We start from the raw sequence: 17,488 nt of genomic DNA, 5'->3' as shown, positions 1-17,488 counted from the left end.
AATGGTGCCCTTCGGCATTGGATGGGAACCTTGATTTTTATATCACTCCTTTTAAAGGTAAGCATGATGACAACATTTACTGGATCAGCTGCTCCTGAGCACAAGGACTGGGGGCAAACATGCTTTGGACTACAACGTAAAACTGCACCACCAGCATAGATTAAGGCTGGATTCTCTAAATGCCATTATGACCTTTGTGTTTGTATCCCAGGAGTGTCTCCCAATGTGTTTTAGCTCTGAATGCATCTGTATGTTTGTATGATATTGGCATATTTTATAAACAAGTTACTATTAATTTAATAAATCATCTCTTAGATTCTAAGCTTTTTAGGGCAGGGTCCTCTCCTCCTGTGTCACTGTCTATCTATCATTTGCAACCCTTATTTAATGTACAGCATTGCATAGTATGCTAGCGCTACATCCATACTGTTTATTATTATTAATAATAATAATAATAATAATTGTATAATTATTTATCTGACTTTCAGTACCATGGACAGTGATTCTTTAATACACAGCAGATAGATTCAGCCTACAAGGTTATGAGTTATTCTCTAGGTAAATGAGCAATCTTATTTATTACCCTAAATATTACTGTGCCAAATCTAAATCTAAAAAAACAGCCAAGAAAAAACAACATTGTGATTTTTCTTCACTGTTAAAACTCTAAAAAAGGAAAAATAAGTTGCAGCACATTGCATAGGAGAGATTTATTAGCCTAAAAATGTATCTATAACCAAAACATTCATAGAAAGTAAGAGGAAATCTCTCCAGAGAGAGAGAGTGGGAAAGGGTTAGCACATATACTTTGCTTTTATTGCTGTATATCCTCATTGGTGAGCATTTAAGATATACAAAAATACAAACTGTAATGGGTGACAATGGAACAGGAGGTGAGGGGAAATCGTCTTGTTCTGGGAACTTTCCCTGACTGCAGAGATTTCTTATCATATTCTGTTGTGCCTTTAGTACAGGAAGTCATTAAAAATCTCCAGAGGAGACATAGAACACAAAAAAACTGAGTTCTAATAATTCCATATTTTAATGACTTGTATGAAGTAGCTCCAGACCAGCCACCCTCTGCACCACTCAATAGGACAGCAAGGCTGTCTACACCAAGGATGGAGATATAGCAGGAAGGGAGCGGAAATGCTTTTTACATTTTTGAGCTAACTGGGCTTTGAAATTTCTGGGAATGTGATCTTTATTTCCTTGTTAACCAGTTTAGATGACTAAAGGTGAACACAAGTTTACTTAAAGCAGAACTAAAGTCCACATGACGGTGGGTACAGAGTGATGAAGAAAATTAAATATTATATCTATTCTATTGAATTTACTATTGATTGATTTGGGTCGATTATATGCTTTAGCTAATGGATTACTGGTTTGAGGAGGCGCTGGTACTGCCAGTGTCCTTTCTAGACATTCTTGGAATTTGAGTTTGTGATGGTGGCTATCATCATCTTACCTTGGTGGAGTCAGTTGAGATAATAGTAAAAATGATGTTTCCATTAACTGTGTGATGAGTGGCGGGGTTATGCCATCATGACGCCACTATGGGGGGGGGGGGGGTTCTCAACGTTCGAGTGACACCCAGCTCCCTCCACATGCGCGGTCGGGAGACGGTAATTTTAGTGGTTTGTGGGACCAAAAAGGTTGGTGACCACTGCTCTAGGTCATGTCACCATGGACAGAGGTATTGTTTTGCCATATCAGGAGCTGCAGCCTTAAGAGGTTCCAACACCCTGCAACATCTGCTAAATAGAAAACAGCATGTCTATAAAATGAAAATCCCAATCAGCTTAAAACATTTGAATGGACCTAAAAAATCATTTGGATCTTTAACATACACCTCAAATCCCTAGGTTTGAATTAACAAATTCAGAGAAACTTACAGATGGGTAAAAATCATTACACTTACCAATTTCCTCCTAATTTCTGTAATAAAATCCAGTATTTTACCTTTTCCAACACCATTGTTACCTGCATGGATAACAAGAATTTTTAGAAAAGGTCAAAGCGACTGCAAAACCTCAATTACATAAGACTAAGACTAGTCTTTCCATAAGACTAGAAACAACCAGGATCAAAAGAGAATTTCACAATATTACATGGTTGTCACCCTTTTTCTTGCCTGAACAGATTAAAGTCCCATAATCCTTACCACACATTTCACACAATCACTGGATAATACGAGAAATAAAAAAAAAGAAGAATTAGGCAAATATCATTTATATCTGTTGCTATCTCAGCCAAGTCTCACAATTCAGGGGGAAAGTCTAATATATTAGCTTCTGAAGCAACTCCAAATGGAGTGGGAAAAAAAAACAATCAGCAAGAACAGCATGGAATATGCAAAAAACTAAACACCAAGAACAATACATGCATGATGGGTGACAGCCATTCCTAATAGCACCCCAAAAGCACCTTGCCAAGGCACTGCAGCAGGGACCTGAGCTCAAACCTTCAATGAAGAACCGGACTGAGAAATACACGAGCAAAACCATACCTCCCCTCCAGTGCTTTCCCCACCATTCTCTTCAAGTGATCCTACATGACTGCAAAAATGATAACATAGAAGTGAAGGTATGTAGTGATTTTCATATTAGTTCCTTTCCAAGTGACTAAAATTGAGCATTCAGGTGCACAATTTGGCTAAAATAAGCCAATAGGAAAGCATATTCAAGGTAAAGCACAAGAAGCCAGGTAAGTTGGCTATTACTCAACTAATAAAAAGGAGAGGTAGGTTCAAACATGGTATTGGTTGTAAACAAACCATGGAAAAGTAGATGGCTGATACAAAAAACTGGTAGAAAATACAGATTGACCTTGTATCTTCAAATGAACATTGGAGCCTTTTTTATTTAATGCAGCCCCTGACGTTATGCAAACTTTTTTTTTTTTTTTTGGCATTTGCATCCCTCTGGGGCCAAAGAAATTAAAATGCATTGCATTTTTTAAAGTGCCATTTTATTTCAACTTTAAAGGTGCAGGATCTTAGCTGTCATTAATGGCTGGTGAGATGCGCTGGTGGTTGCGGTGCTGATTGCAGGTGGAACCCTATTAAAATATTAAATAAAATAAAATATATAAAAAATAGACCTTCCACGTGGCTGGCTGGCCGAATGTTTGCATATCCAGTGTGTTATCAAATACCTGATTATTCTGTGATGATAAAATATACACAGATATCTGTTCTCATTTTTGGGTAACTGTGACCTAGTTAGGCTAAAACAAGCTCCCTGGTCAACCAGCCTCATCTGTGTTTTTTTGTAAAGGGAACCTTCCAGCTTGGTGTTTTATTCTATTTTCATACAAACGGGGTATTCCTCTCTCTTTTTTCTTTTTTTTACAAACCTTTGGTTTTTCTCTTTGATGTAGGGAAACACATTTAATTCCATGCAGAAAACAATCACTTACCAGCTGGCATTTGATTGGCACATTAGCAGCTTGTACCACATTGCTATTTATTACGGTTAGATATATTATGTTAAGTAACCCACTACTGTGTCCAAAAAAGAAATCTACAGTGCAACTGCCTGATGGAGTATGGCCATGTAGTGCAATAAAACACAGCAATAAAGAAAAGAAAATGTGGAGCTAAAGGTACCTGCCTGCTCCATCGCCTGTTTGCACCTTGCAATGTATAAGGTTCTTTAATAAATTGGCCATCAATATATCAGACCAAATAAACCTAAGAAGGGCCATCTGTCTAATGTGCCAAACTGGACAGCAAACCACCCAACTAACAAGACGTCTCCTAAACAGAAAAGCACACATACCTCAGCTGGGTAGATTGTGCCATTGGAATAATTAAAGATTAGAAAAGGGAAGTGACAAAGGCTGCAGCTCTTGTCCCAACATTGTCACACTTGTTAGCAGGCGTGTTACATCATCAATAGATGCAAAAAGCAGTGCAATCCTTTGCTGAGACACAGGCATGCCCTCTGCTCCTAACACCTGCCCTCTCCACCAAACAATGAGCCTCTCCTCCTGAAACCCTTCACAACATTTCATGGGGCTCTCTTTGGCCCTCACAAAGCAGCTGGGATTTGAGTCTACCCTCCTCTCCCATAAGAGAGCAGCAGCTGCCAGCCCTGACACCAGATGCTGAGGATGGTAATGTGCAAAGCTCCTAAAAGAAAGTTTTGTTTCTTTGATCAACAGCAGATTAATTATTCAGCAGATTGGACTGAAGATCGGGTAGGCCCAAGGTTATAAACAAGCTCACAAATGCTTATTTTTCTCCCTGGAGGGACATTGAATAGTTAGTGATATTCTCTTACATCCATGATTTGACAGAGGCAATGCCTATGCTTTAGCACAGAACCAGAGAATTGTCTTTGTCATTGTTACAAACATTTTCTGTGTATGAAAAGTGTTCTTGGGTGAGAATAATAATGGAAGTTTTCCTGATTGTTAAGTTGAATATTGCACCACTGGGGCTCACTGTACCCTCTACATGGGCATCAAGGGGAAACTTAGATCCATCTACCTGGTGGTATCTCAGACATCTTGGGTGACCCTTACCTAACATCCCTCATAGACCCTATGGATCAGGTGTACATGCAGACATCACCTGACCACTATACTTACTACTATCAATATTTTACCTGAATATTGGTGGCAGGATGATGACATAAACCTGCCCTGTGTATGTCCGGACACATGTATAGGGCCTGATTCACTGAACTTGGAGCTGAGATACACTGTAAATATTCATATGACCAATAAGCAGGCAGGTAAATCTCACATCAAAGTTTAGTGAATCAACAGTGTAAAGAGTTTCCTACTTGTTTCATAGTGGCCACCCCAGAGTTAGGTACCATTGCATCCATTCTACAAAAGTTATATGGGTGTAATTTGCCAATCAAAATTCACTCTGCTCAGGTCAGATTGGTGCGCGTTTTTCATGCTATGTGATATGTGGGCATTGGGCCTGACTCCAAGAACTGGAAAGGATACACTTTCATCATTGAAGCTGGCTGATCTATCAAACCTGGAATGGATTTCATTTGCTAACAAATGTTTTGAATCCTGGACCGAATCCATTTCAGATTTGCTGGATCACCCGGCTTCACTGATGAAAGTGTATCCTCTGCAGCATTGGATAGCTTTAATAAATCAGGCCCATTGGGTGAGGGGCAGTATGCAGGAGAGTACAGGGTGTATGACTTCAGCCACTGTGTGCAAAAAAGAAGTATGATAGGGTTACTACAAGGGAGTGTACTAGACTAAAGCAAATCAATGCAGAAGGGGTGTGGGGAATAATATAGTAAAAGTTACATCCCGTAGGGAGTACAGGGGGCATAAAATTGGGCAGTATGTGCTGGAGAGGTGTGAAGACTAATATTTCGGTACTATTTATAGGGGAGGAATCTGAAATGTATGGCTGACAGCAATCTGTGCAGGAGAGGAGTGCAAAGAGTATGATAAAGGTACAATGTAGAGGAGAGGAGTATGGAAAGAAAGACTGGAAGCAGTCTGGAGGGGCTCATGGAGTATAATACAGTAAGAGTTACTCCCAGGTAGGGAGTACAGAGGGTATAACATTGGGCAGTATGTGCTGGAGAGAAGTGTGAAGACTGTGATTGGGGTAGAATTTATAGGGGAAGATTATGGAGTGTATGACTGAAGGCAGTCTGTGCAGGAGATGAGTGCAAAGAGTATGACGGAGGTAACATGTAGGGGAGGGCAATGTGGAGTGTAATACTGAAGTCAGCCTACGTCATTGCCAGCAAAGGGATTTCAACCAAGTATTAGAAATGAACATTTTATTTTCTGCTTTTTAATTTGTCCAATTACTTTTGAGCCCCTGAAATTAAGTGATAGTGTAAAAAAAAAGGCTTTAGTTCCTCACATTTTTATGCAATCTTTTTGTTCAACCCACTGAATTAAAGCTGAAAGTCTGCAGTTCAACTGTATCTGAGTTGTTTCATTTAAAATTAATTGTGGTAATGTACAGAACCAAAATTAGAAAAAAGTTGTCTCTGTCCAAATATTTATGGACCTAACTGTTCTATACATTATTTCCCCTTTCCTCTCACTGTAATAATTATGAATACTCCTGGGAATCAATGAGAAGTGTATTGCAGTTTATGGGTTCAATCTTCCTGGCGATGGGAAGGGGCAGAGTATCTGTTGTGCTGTGACTACATTTCATGCTACCCCTGTCTCAAACAAGAGCCCACATCTGCTGGAGACCACAGCATATGTCCTTCAAGTGACACAGGACACAGACATCTGACATCAGGCTGCATTGTTGATCCAGAAACTTAGAGTACTGCAAAGTGTGTCTGCATTGCTAATGCCTTTCAGATACTGACAACTTCCACTGCAGGGACTACTGGGGGTCAAATGGCCTGTATGGGAAAAGCATTACAATTGAATGACATGGAGACATGCCGATGCTGGTGACAATATATTAGCTGGTACCAAGAAAATCCGACACCCATTACAGTAAACTTTATGCTTACACATAAATAGGGAACAATTGTCAGTGGTGGAAAACAAAACCAAGTTTAGAAACTGAGAAGATAATAGAAATGTTTGACTTATGACTTACCGATATACAGTATATTTGTATTGTCACCAAACAGCTTACATGGTTGCATATTGTCTTTAATATCCACATCTACTTAGGAATAGAAGTCGCATGATCTGTTAACATTTGCATGATCCCAAATTTAAAAAATAAATAAATATTTAGTCTAATAAATGTTTGAGGAGTAACTCGGCAGTGTCAGTGGTAACACTGTTCATAGAAAGGACTTTACCCAATTTTCCCTCCTAAAATGTTATTGGTATTGAAACCCCTGCTAAAACCAGCTTATTGGGGGTCAGTGGTAAAAATCTTTCCCCAGAGGCCAATTGAAATAATGCCCCCCCCCCCCTTTATAAGTGTGGTCAGCATGCCACCTTGCATACAGTTAAAAAGATGTTTAGTGTCCTCCAGGCGAGTACTCTCTGAAACTACGCTGGCACCATCACAGGGTAGCTTAATCAGCTGCAGCTGGAGAAACCACTAAGAACCTGTGGAGGAACCCTAGGTACCAGGAAACCTGGTGTAGGATGGGTGCTATACAGGACGAATTCAGAGAATGCTACAAAAGGTTTTTTTTTAGCACTTTCCAAGACCAAAAAGAGAAGGCTGATCTAGTGTCAGGGTAGAGCACACTTCATCAATACAAGCTAATGTGATTTCTTTAGATTTTGAAGTGCAGCAGACTGTGACCCCTCAAAAATAGGGGATCAGGGATGCTTTCTGCTAAGCATATTACACTGATTGTTTGGAATGTGTAAATAGTTCAGTGTCCATAGTCTGGGTACAAATGCTTTGTATATAAAACACACTATAAACACATCACATATTATGCCTGCCTTATCTGTAAGCTACCATATATCTAGATCAGGGATTGTTAAAACCAACAGTTTACACACACTGACTAATTGTATCACCGTCTCTGAATATCCCATATCTCACTTGGGCACAGGTTTGGGCAAACCTGATGTACAAGGTGTGTGCAGCCATTCTCTACAAACACGTAGCGCCCTCTGTGGGCTGAAAGTCATACCAATGCACACAGCTCTCAGACTGATGTGTAAGACAGGTAAACTACAGGTAAATTAATTGCTTGGGGCCAAATGAGCCAATGCACCAGTTACTATTCAATAAACAAAGTTGCAATTAAAGCAGATGCTCTGAATAGACTATGGGATCTGATGGTATAGACTTTTTTTCTGTGTTTATTCCATACTGTTTAGGGTTTGTTATAAATTCTGCTCTAGCTCTAATGGCTCGTTAACTTAAATGAGTTGCAGAAACGTGTACATGAACACATCATACAGGGCATGCTGGATTTTCATTATTTGGTAATAGCACCCCAAATACACCATAGGAATGGCACAGTGTTCAATTCAACACTATTTCAAAATAGGCATAGGACCCAGGAAATTCATAGACAAGAGTAAACACAATTTATATCTGTATAAGAGGTGCAGCACCCTCTCCTGGTCATACTGACAATTTACAATTTGTGTTTTTGAATCACTTCCCTGAAAATTACATTTTGTTAACCCAAACCTGGAAATGTACATTGTAGAGCTGGAAACCTTGCAGACTATACACTGCTACCTATGGCTCACCCACACCTGTTTAAAGGGGGGCTACACAAAATATAAACGCTGTACGATAAGGCTTTGGCTCCAATCTGAAATGAGTGGAGGACAGCCAAGGCTGCCCACACTTTTTAAGAATCTTTTGCCAGGGGTAATATGGAAAATGTACGGTAAGTTGTCTGGCTCCTATGTCGACTCTCTAGCGTCAAGGACATCCAAAAAACTAAATCCTTATCTGGATTATCTGAGTTGTTGTAGGTCAGTGACTCAGTGTTAAGCCACAGGGTGATCAACCAAGAATGGAGTAATAGGAAAATGAGAAGTTAGAAAATCAGCTTGTTTCTCCAATGAAAGTTTTCCTTTGGTGTACACAGACTGTTGTCTGATTGATGTTTGAAAATCCTATTTATTACCATGTTTATTGTACACATCAGGACATTTTGGGCTTTCTTTCTTAATGGGCTGTAAAGAAAACTCAGCCTGCAGTGTTTGGACACTGTTACGATGTCTATAAATGCCCAAAAAAATGACACCCACAAACTGGAAAAATGCTCCACTCACCCTCATTATTGGCAAAGCTGTATGTATCCTGACCAATTCGCTTTTGAAGGAAACTTGTGCCTATAAAAAGAAAGAATGTGAAACTTTTTACCTGTCTCCAATTTCATTTTGTTCTCCATTTCATCTCAAAAAGGACTAAAGCACCAGCATGGGAACCAGTCAGCTAGCATTAGTACAAGGATAGGTCAGCTGAGGTTTATTTTCAACACCCAATGCTTGTGAAAATATCACATACATCTTTTTGCAGAGTTCCCCTTTGTGACCTGCAGAAGACGTTTCAATAAATGTAAATATGATTGCATTAATTTTTGCACAAAGATTTAGGACACAGAGTTAAAAAATAGAAAGATATTTTACTGGCATTGCTCTACCAAGTGACAACAGACAAGACATAATAACAAGGACAAACAGAATATAACAAATGACAGTGTAGGATTTGGTCACGTGTTGCTGGAAAGTAACAGTCAATGGTGTTAGAATATATTGAGGCAGATCCCAAGCTACATCTGTGTACATCCTTAGACAGACATTGCTTATATCTCTCATACACATCAGTGGTCGTGGTGGAAGACACCCGGTGTATGCAATAAACTAGTATTTGTCACATCTCTCCATTCATGTTTCCACACTGCAGTGCTGTATATTCACCCTGCTACAATGATACTTTCTCTGAATTTCTGCATATAATACACACTTATACTCTATCAATGTACATGATTTACAGACAGGCACAGTGGTCTGTACTTTACACATACAGTCTTTGGGTGTAGGGACAGGCAGCTAGGAAGATGAGGTGCCCTTTGTAGGTGTTGTATAGTAAATAAGGTGCACTGAATCCAACCTCATCTGAGAGCCTAGCCCCTTCATATAATGAAAAAGTCTTTATACTAACCTAGGACCACGCAGCTAAGACACAGCATTGCAGCATTGGCATTAAAAGGTGTAGAAATCTGTGCAGAGTACCAATCCATTACTCAACATAGGAACTGCATATTCTAATAAAAGGTCTATATATGTGAAAGTCTGCTTATGGTGTTTCATTCAATAACTTTTAAATACCCAGAAAGTACTCCATTCATTAGTGGGTAATCACGTATAGGGAGCTCCACTCCGTATCCGGGAAAGCATATAGCTGGTGTTCAGTCCTTGGAAAGTCTGTAGACGATGCTCTGTTCAATACCTCATAAAGGATGTAGAAGATTCCCCATTTATTAACTGCTAATTACATACTGGATGCTCCACTCAGTATCTAGAAAGCATTTATATGGTGTTCTATTCAGAAATAGGAAAGCCTGAAGCTTGCATTGCTTAAATTTACAAGGAAGCTAACAGACTGTCCTGTTCAGTAACTTTAGAGCACAAACGTGATTTGTTTTTTTGTTTTTTTACTACCCAGAAAGGATGACAATGGCTCTGGCTGATATTTATATAATAGTGGTTGTAAAATATTACAATAGTAAGCTGTTAGGATTGTAGTGATGATTACATCCAATGCTGGTATGGGAGTAGGCAAGTAAGGTAGCAGGTTGAAGGAATAAATATATGAATGAATAGAAAAACAAACTTCATAAAACCTGTTCCAAAGACTGCATTGCTCAAAGATAGCATTTTGTTTCCAAAAAGCATACAAAGGCTAGAATTATCAAACATTTAAAAATAGGTGTGTTAGAAAGCAGCTTGTACATGATCATAAAACAGGTCTATGTCTACTGGGCATTTACAGATTCATTTTTTCCAGTTCTGCACAAGTGATCCAGTGTTTGTCTTCAGCTTGAGGAGAGTAGATGAGAAGATAGAAATATCCTTCATGTGTTTTAATAAATAAGACTGTACAGCACATCAGATTTCAGTATTTTTTGTATACTGAAAACATAATAAAAATACTAGAACCAAGGTTAGTTCAGGGTTTAAAATGACCCCAAGGAAAGAGTCCATGGAATAGTAGTAATGCTGTAACTTCTTAGCCTAGTGGGAGATCTTATGAGTGGCAGCTGTGACGAGCAGACATGACATCCAGCATCAGTCACACGATTCCATGATATCACTGAGCTCCAACTCCTGCATGGTCTCCGTGTACTCTGAACAATCTGCACCCTTCTCCTTGCACAAAACACAACCCTGGAAGAAAACATAATACAAGTTATTCTTATGGTAAGAAGTCTACAATTATTATGAAAGACACACAAAGTAATATCTGGAAAAACAGCTTGCTGGCATTTGTTAGAGAAATACAGAATGAGGCACATGTACTATAGATATCACATAAGCCTGCAATTCCCTCCTTGGATAGATACTACTTCTTGGTGTGCATGTCAACATGCCGTATTGTGGGCCACATGTGACCCTTTGCCAATTTACCATGTATCTACATTTTTGTAGAGGAAAATAAAACTCCATATAGGTAACCTATAAATTGCCTGGAGCTCTGCAGATTCATACTCTGCTTTTTTGGGTCAGCAGGTTCTTGATTCCTAAATGGAAGGTATATGCTAAATTATTTTACTTTCACCAAAATTTGAACTGAAATCTGGATCAGTAAGACTTTAGTAAAAAGCAGTGGGTCAATTATGAAAGCAGGAAATGAGATTTCTGGGGCATTCTCCACACAGCAAACAATACCTTTAGGTAACATTTTATTTTTTGGCAATGCAGGGCAATACCAGAAATGATACATAGAGCAATATGTGTGTGTGGCTGCCAATTTAAAAGAATATGCTGCCTAACACAATAATGAGCCTGGTAACTTGTGTTTATTGTATTGTAGTAATATAAATTGGCCTTACAGAATTAGTAACACTGTAGATTGGTGGTCATTTTTAGTAACAATAAATTACCAAGAGGCTGGTGTACCAATTGTACATGTCATACTATTTTATTGCTGAAAGGACGTTTTCCATCAAACTAATTTAGGTCAGCTGGTCTATAAAATAATCAGGGATATTCTTCCTTACATCTGCAGGTGAATACTTCAGTGAATGTTTCTACATATTTATGTATATACATCTGAACACTATGATGTATTGCTGAGGTGCTACTTCCCCCTCCTGAAATGCAATTACAGACCTAACAGCTTCCCATTTTATCAATTCTGTTTTTTATTGCAATAACAAATTCCTTTTTCAAGGGCCATTCAGAACACTTAATACAGCTTTTGCCAGTTGCCATAAACCCGATATTTAGGTTCATTCAGTACATAAACAGCAAATTCCTGTTTGTTTCATCTTCTTGTGATTGGGTATTCAGGGTGAACACAGCTACAATTAGGATTATCAACTCCTAAAACTTTATATATATTTTAAAGGATTTTTCTTATATTATAAAAAGCCCAGCAAAAGCAGAAATAAGGAGAAACTGTAGAAGGAGGCATGAGACTCCTAAGATTGGGTTCCTTTACCATTTACAATTTTTTTGTTTTGTTTTCAGCTTACTGAATGTATATTGGTGCTTCAGGAGTAGCTGGAAATGAAAATTAAAAAAAAAAGTCCAGCTAATGTAATCTTTTTGTTTTAGTATAAATTCAAAGCTAAATGTTGCTTTGTTTGTTCCTTGAAACTGCTGAAGTTTGGTATCGTATGTGACCTCTGTGGTTACAACATAAGACTGGTCTTTGAACTGTTAACATATAAACTGGAATTTTTGTTTTACCATTTCTTGATCAAATCTACTCCACTGTACTAGTTATCAGTTTAGGTTAGGAGAATGATATGACTGAAATTCAAATGTAAGTATTATTATGTATGTTCTCCCTGTGTTTACAGTGATATCTCAGAGGTGTTCTGCTTCCGTCTTACAAGCAAAAACAAACGGTTGCCTCCCCATAGTGGTATGAGCATAAGACTATAAACTTGCTTATAGCACAGACTGATGGTGCTTACTCTATAAACTCTGAACAGCACTGTACACCATAGAAATGTGCACAAAAAACAGAACACAACAGATGGATCTTCACAACAACAAAGTTCATCTTTTAAAAAACACACCAAGTACTTTCAAATACCTTACTCAGATCCTGAGAAACTAGCTGATCCCCCTTCACAGTATAGCGCGTTCTAATCATACAGGAGATAATCCGACCATGTTCTGTTTACAGGACCATCACCACCTGCCAGCCCATGTGTGAGTACACCATGCACTCAGAAATACCTTACATTGGCTTTCCAGAACACTAATTTTCTCAGGTCAGTCTAAACATGTCCCAAAAAGGTAATATGTCCCAGACAGACCCAGCTATTTCCAGATCAGACTTATCCTGTAGCCAATTATAGCTTCTGCCCAGGACAATCCGATTAGCGAATTAACTTGCAGAACTTTGTTTACATTCTAATTGTGGTCCAGAATCTGACACAAACTACACAACTTTAAATTCAGCTGTGCAAAAAAGCCTGGCAGTGCCATATGCTTTCATCATTACTATAAAGTGCATGGAATTCAACAGCAGAAAAAGTCATTACAATGAATGTCATTTACAATGTGTTAGTTAATCCTGATATAACTGGACCCTGACAAAACATTTTTGAGTTTGGTAATTACTCTATCATTGAAACATTGAAATATACAAGACACGATGAGTTTAAAGCATACTGGACGGCTACTTTAACTGCTTTAAGATGGACAGAAGAAAAAAATGTTGCTGCAATGTCCCTAAAAAAACTCAATATCTGGAAAATAATTAACATGTAAGAATTATAATTTGTTATGTTTTTTAAAGAGGTTTGTATCAATGTCAGTGTCCAATAGGAAAATTTCCACTAATTTCCAGAACATGAAGTGATGGAAATGCCTTTAAATATGGATACAGAAACTAAGAATAGGGCAAATCTTGAGGAGATTTGTCTGCAGTGAAGTAATATAGTTGCTATAAATTCTAACCCCTACCCACTTAATCCAAATTTCTAGGAAAAAAAAAAGTTTTTTTCAGATATGACACCCCAGATGGTTATCACAACCCTGCAAAAAAAAATTGTATTTACTTTATTGTATTTTCAACCAATGATAGCAGTGAAACTGGAAGTTTGTAGGTGATCCCCATTAAACATTTTTGAAGAGAAAGTGCTGAATAATCATGAATACTTACTGTAACCTCTACTGCCCATGGAAATCCTCCCCTCTGCATCCATGGATGGGTTTCTCTCAACTCTTTTCGTTGATCCTCTGTAAAGCGTGGTTGAAATTTCTGCATTGATTTTAGCTTTTTCCTATCCTCTCGCAGGACCGAATCCATGTCACTAAAAAACAAAACACATCAAGTCTTAATACACATGGAGGAGCCCTTTGACTCCAGGAGAGTGACAAGCAATCTTTTCAAAAGCACTCTCCACCCTGAAGTATTTGTCCACCTTCCGGCATTATGGAGAATGGGGAAATAAATAATTACATGCAGACTATAAACGGAAACCCTTCAAGTCAGTAATGACTTTTTAAGTAGTGATTCAGAACTATAGGAAACTCTGGTGACTGTTAAAAACAAAATTATTATTATAGACAAATTTAAAAATGAACTAAAAATAGAAACTAATAAATAAAAATTTGCAAACTTGCTTAGGATATGTATACACTCACCGTAGTGGGATTTGGTAAGTCATCATGACTTTCTCATCTGCATTTGCCATCAGCAGCCACATTGGGTCTTGCAGGACATACTTTATAACAGAATCACCAGTCGACAGTGATGACCCCCTCTCTTTTTGATTGTTCTCTGAGGAATCTACGCTGCCAAAGTACTTGCTGCTACGGCTTGTCTGACTGCTCCCTGCAACCAAAACAACGGGATAATTACCGGATAACATGGGTGTTAATTATTTTGTCCCGCTCTTTTTCCAACCTGGGTCGCTTCACCCCTCCCTAAGAAAACCTAGAGGCCCCAGGCTCCCCTAGAGCCACCATATTGATACCAAACTTAGTGCGGATACCTGATCGCCATAGCTCAGGGTATATGAATAATTATTTTAAGCAGAACTGTAACCCTACTGTTGTAATTAACCCACCTGTTTGACTCCCAGATGTACCATTTCCATTAGATCCAGAGGTGAGAGACTCTGAAACTGCAGAGGAGGCAGAACAAGTTGCAGATGAAGCATCTTCCTGTAGCAATATATCCATCAAGTCACTGCCGGTGGACAATGCATCGCTGTTGTGGGCATCAGCAGGAGATGATGCTTTCTGGAAGTATGGAAGAATTAGAGAAATGAAGTGCATATTTCAACAACTTTCTATCACACACCTGCCATAGGCGTTATATAATAGCAGGTTTAATTACCAGTTCAGGATCTTCATGGGTTTGAGCCATGAATGTATTGTTTACAGCAACACCTGTGCCTCCCTCTGACCGGTCAGTCTTTTGGGACTCTTCCAGCTGCAAAAGATTGAGCTGCAGGGGTGAGCTGCAGCGAGACTGGAACAGAGGAGACTGAGGATCTCGTGGGGTAGAGGAGCGGGAGAAGCCTTCTCTCATCTTTGGTTCATTTGGAGGAACTGGGAATGGGAATGGCTGTGCGGAACAAGGGATCTGAACAGACTGAGGGGCACAAGATGGTGGAGGAACAGGGTAAACATGTGGTGCTGGTGGACATGCAGGTGGTGGAACAGGAAAGGTAGGCTGTGATAGTGGGAATGTATTATTTGTAGTCATTGCTGGTTGTGGAGTATATAACGATGGCTGTACAGGATATGAATGTTGGGGCGCTGCTCCGGGATAAACGCTGGGTGTCATGCCAGGTGGATACATATAATTAGGCAGAACAAGAGCAACCATGGGGGAAAGCAATGAAGCAGGGTAAGGCTGCATAGGGAGTGAGGTGGAGGGAGCACTATGAATGTTCTCATTTGGCAATGGGATTTGGGGAGGAGGAAAAATAGGCATAGGATAAGCAGGCAATACAGGATACGGTAGGGGGTGAAAGCTGGCATGTGATGTATCAGACTGCGACCAAGCTGTACTATTGAGCCCAGGCAGTGGGGGACGATGGGATTGAGGGACACCAGAGCTGCTGCTGTCCCATGATTCTGGTCGAGCTCGTTTTACTTTAGCCTTCCGTGCCTTCCCGCTTCTCCGAAGGGCAGATTCATTTCCTGGAGGAACATGGGATCGCAATGCTGTTGTGTATGGGAGAAAAAAAAACTATTGTTAAAAGAATATGGCTCCAATTTCCACTGTTGGAGAGGCTACTGGGACTGAACAAACTCCAACACACATGCATGGGTGTTACGTCATTCTACCTAATAATGTTGGCTGAAGATTCGACAACCAAAAGTTGATTAGGTGAAGATAGCGGCGCTCGCAATGACAGGTGATTGTATTTAAAATTTTGACATTGCCTGCCTCTTCTGCAATAAAGGGACCTACCAGGTTTCATTTTTATTTTAGAGGTTTACTGCAATTCTAACTAATCTAACTGTGCAACAACTGACTGAAATTAAACCTTAGCAAAAGTTTACTCGGATTAGGTTTTTTTTTTACTATGGTAAGCCCAAAACTTGCAGGGAAGGTTTGCATCTCTCACTTATAAAGGGCTGTGTAAGGTCAGTTATATGGGCAACACACTCACCTCCTTGTCGGTCATGCATGTAGCTATTACATCTAGTCTGGAAGGCACTCAGCTTCTTGCTATCCATGAAGCCACTGAGAAAGTCATTCTCTTCTTTCTGTGTGTGCGCCACTAGAACTTCCTTTGTTAGTCCCAACTGTTTGTATAGCTCTTTATCAGTGTTAGCTGGTGCAGGGTGCAGAACCTCAGAATGTGAAGGTCCATCCTCTAATTCTATTGATGAAAAACAGTTGTCATATCAGTTCAGCTGAGCAACAAGCTAAGCAATGCCCATGGAAAGAGAAAATATGAATGTTCCTATATAACTACAAACTATTGTAAATAAATACAATTTTTAAGCATTAATAAACATATAAAATTACTTACACCAGGTTGATCTCTTTCACATCTAAATCCAAGAAACATTACAATGACCATAGTTTAGTGGACTAGAAATAAAGTTGGCTAATCTCATTTTGAGGTTTTCAAAACAACCAAAGATAAAAAAACAACATCTTACATTGCCAATTTTTATTAATGCATGAGCATGACTGAAGCAGAAGAAAACATTCACCATTAGTAAACTGAAAGTCACAAGGCCATGTATTCAGAAAAGTTTTTATAAACATTATCTACCTGTTTCTTGCTGCAGCTTCTTGTCCCCAACATGTACAATTGTGCTGCTGTAACTGCAATGACTGGTTAAGGATGCCACACTCTCTGCCTTAGCACCCATAGAAAGCTTTGTAATGGCAGCACTGGAAACAGGCAAGGAAGTGAGGGACGGATGTGGTAAAGTAGCTGGTACAGTCTTGCAGGTGGTGGCAGGACCAGTCAGCAACGAATGCAGACCCCGAGAAGAGTTTGTCACTCCAACTTTGGAGTTATTTACATGACCCGCAGCAGAATCTGGCAAACAAACAAACAAGGGTGTTCAGGAACTGGCAAAAGAAAGAAACTGGCAACATTTGTGCCATCAGAGACTTTTTAACCCCCCTAGCGGTATTCCCGAGTGTGACTCGGGGTGGAAAAAATTGCAAAAAGCGGTAATCCCGAGTCACACTCGGGGTACCTTTGAGGGTCCCTCTTACCTTATCCCCGCGCTCCAGCGGCGATCTCAGGATCCCGATGTGATGGCGGGGCGCTTCCCCGTCGGGGGGCGTGGCCGGGCGGGAAATTTAAAAGCAGATTACGGAGTAATCTGCTTTTAAATACCGCCCGGGTCCCCACCACCCCGATGCACGCATCTGCAGTTAGATGCGATGCACCATGCAGGATTTCTGCTT

At 39.6% G+C, this 17,488-nt stretch overlaps 1 protein-coding gene across 1 annotated transcript in view; it reads right to left on the bottom strand.

The window, feature by feature from the left end:
• Positions 1–9,012: 9,012 nt before the first annotated feature.
• Positions 9,013–17,488, bottom strand: part of PER2 (period circadian regulator 2) — a 51,704-nt gene continuing 43,228 nt past the window's right edge. Inside the window, exons 16-22 of the mRNA XM_072410106.1 lie at positions 16,839–17,111; positions 16,224–16,436; positions 14,936–15,771; positions 14,664–14,838; positions 14,239–14,428; positions 13,754–13,904; positions 9,013–10,797 (exon numbers count right to left, since the gene is read on the bottom strand). Of these exons, the coding sequence (XP_072266207.1) occupies positions 10,699–10,797; positions 13,754–13,904; positions 14,239–14,428; positions 14,664–14,838; positions 14,936–15,771; positions 16,224–16,436; positions 16,839–17,111 (1,937 nt within the window). The 3' untranslated portion in view covers positions 9,013–10,698. The remainder of the gene's footprint in view (positions 10,798–13,753; positions 13,905–14,238; positions 14,429–14,663; positions 14,839–14,935; positions 15,772–16,223; positions 16,437–16,838; positions 17,112–17,488) is intronic.

This window comes from Pyxicephalus adspersus, chromosome 4, assembly GCF_032062135.1.
Source record: "Pyxicephalus adspersus chromosome 4, UCB_Pads_2.0, whole genome shotgun sequence".
Taxonomy (NCBI): domain Eukaryota; kingdom Metazoa; phylum Chordata; class Amphibia; order Anura; family Pyxicephalidae; genus Pyxicephalus; species Pyxicephalus adspersus.
Note: the sequence above shows the minus strand (reverse complement) of the source record. Positions and strands in the feature narration are given on the sequence as shown.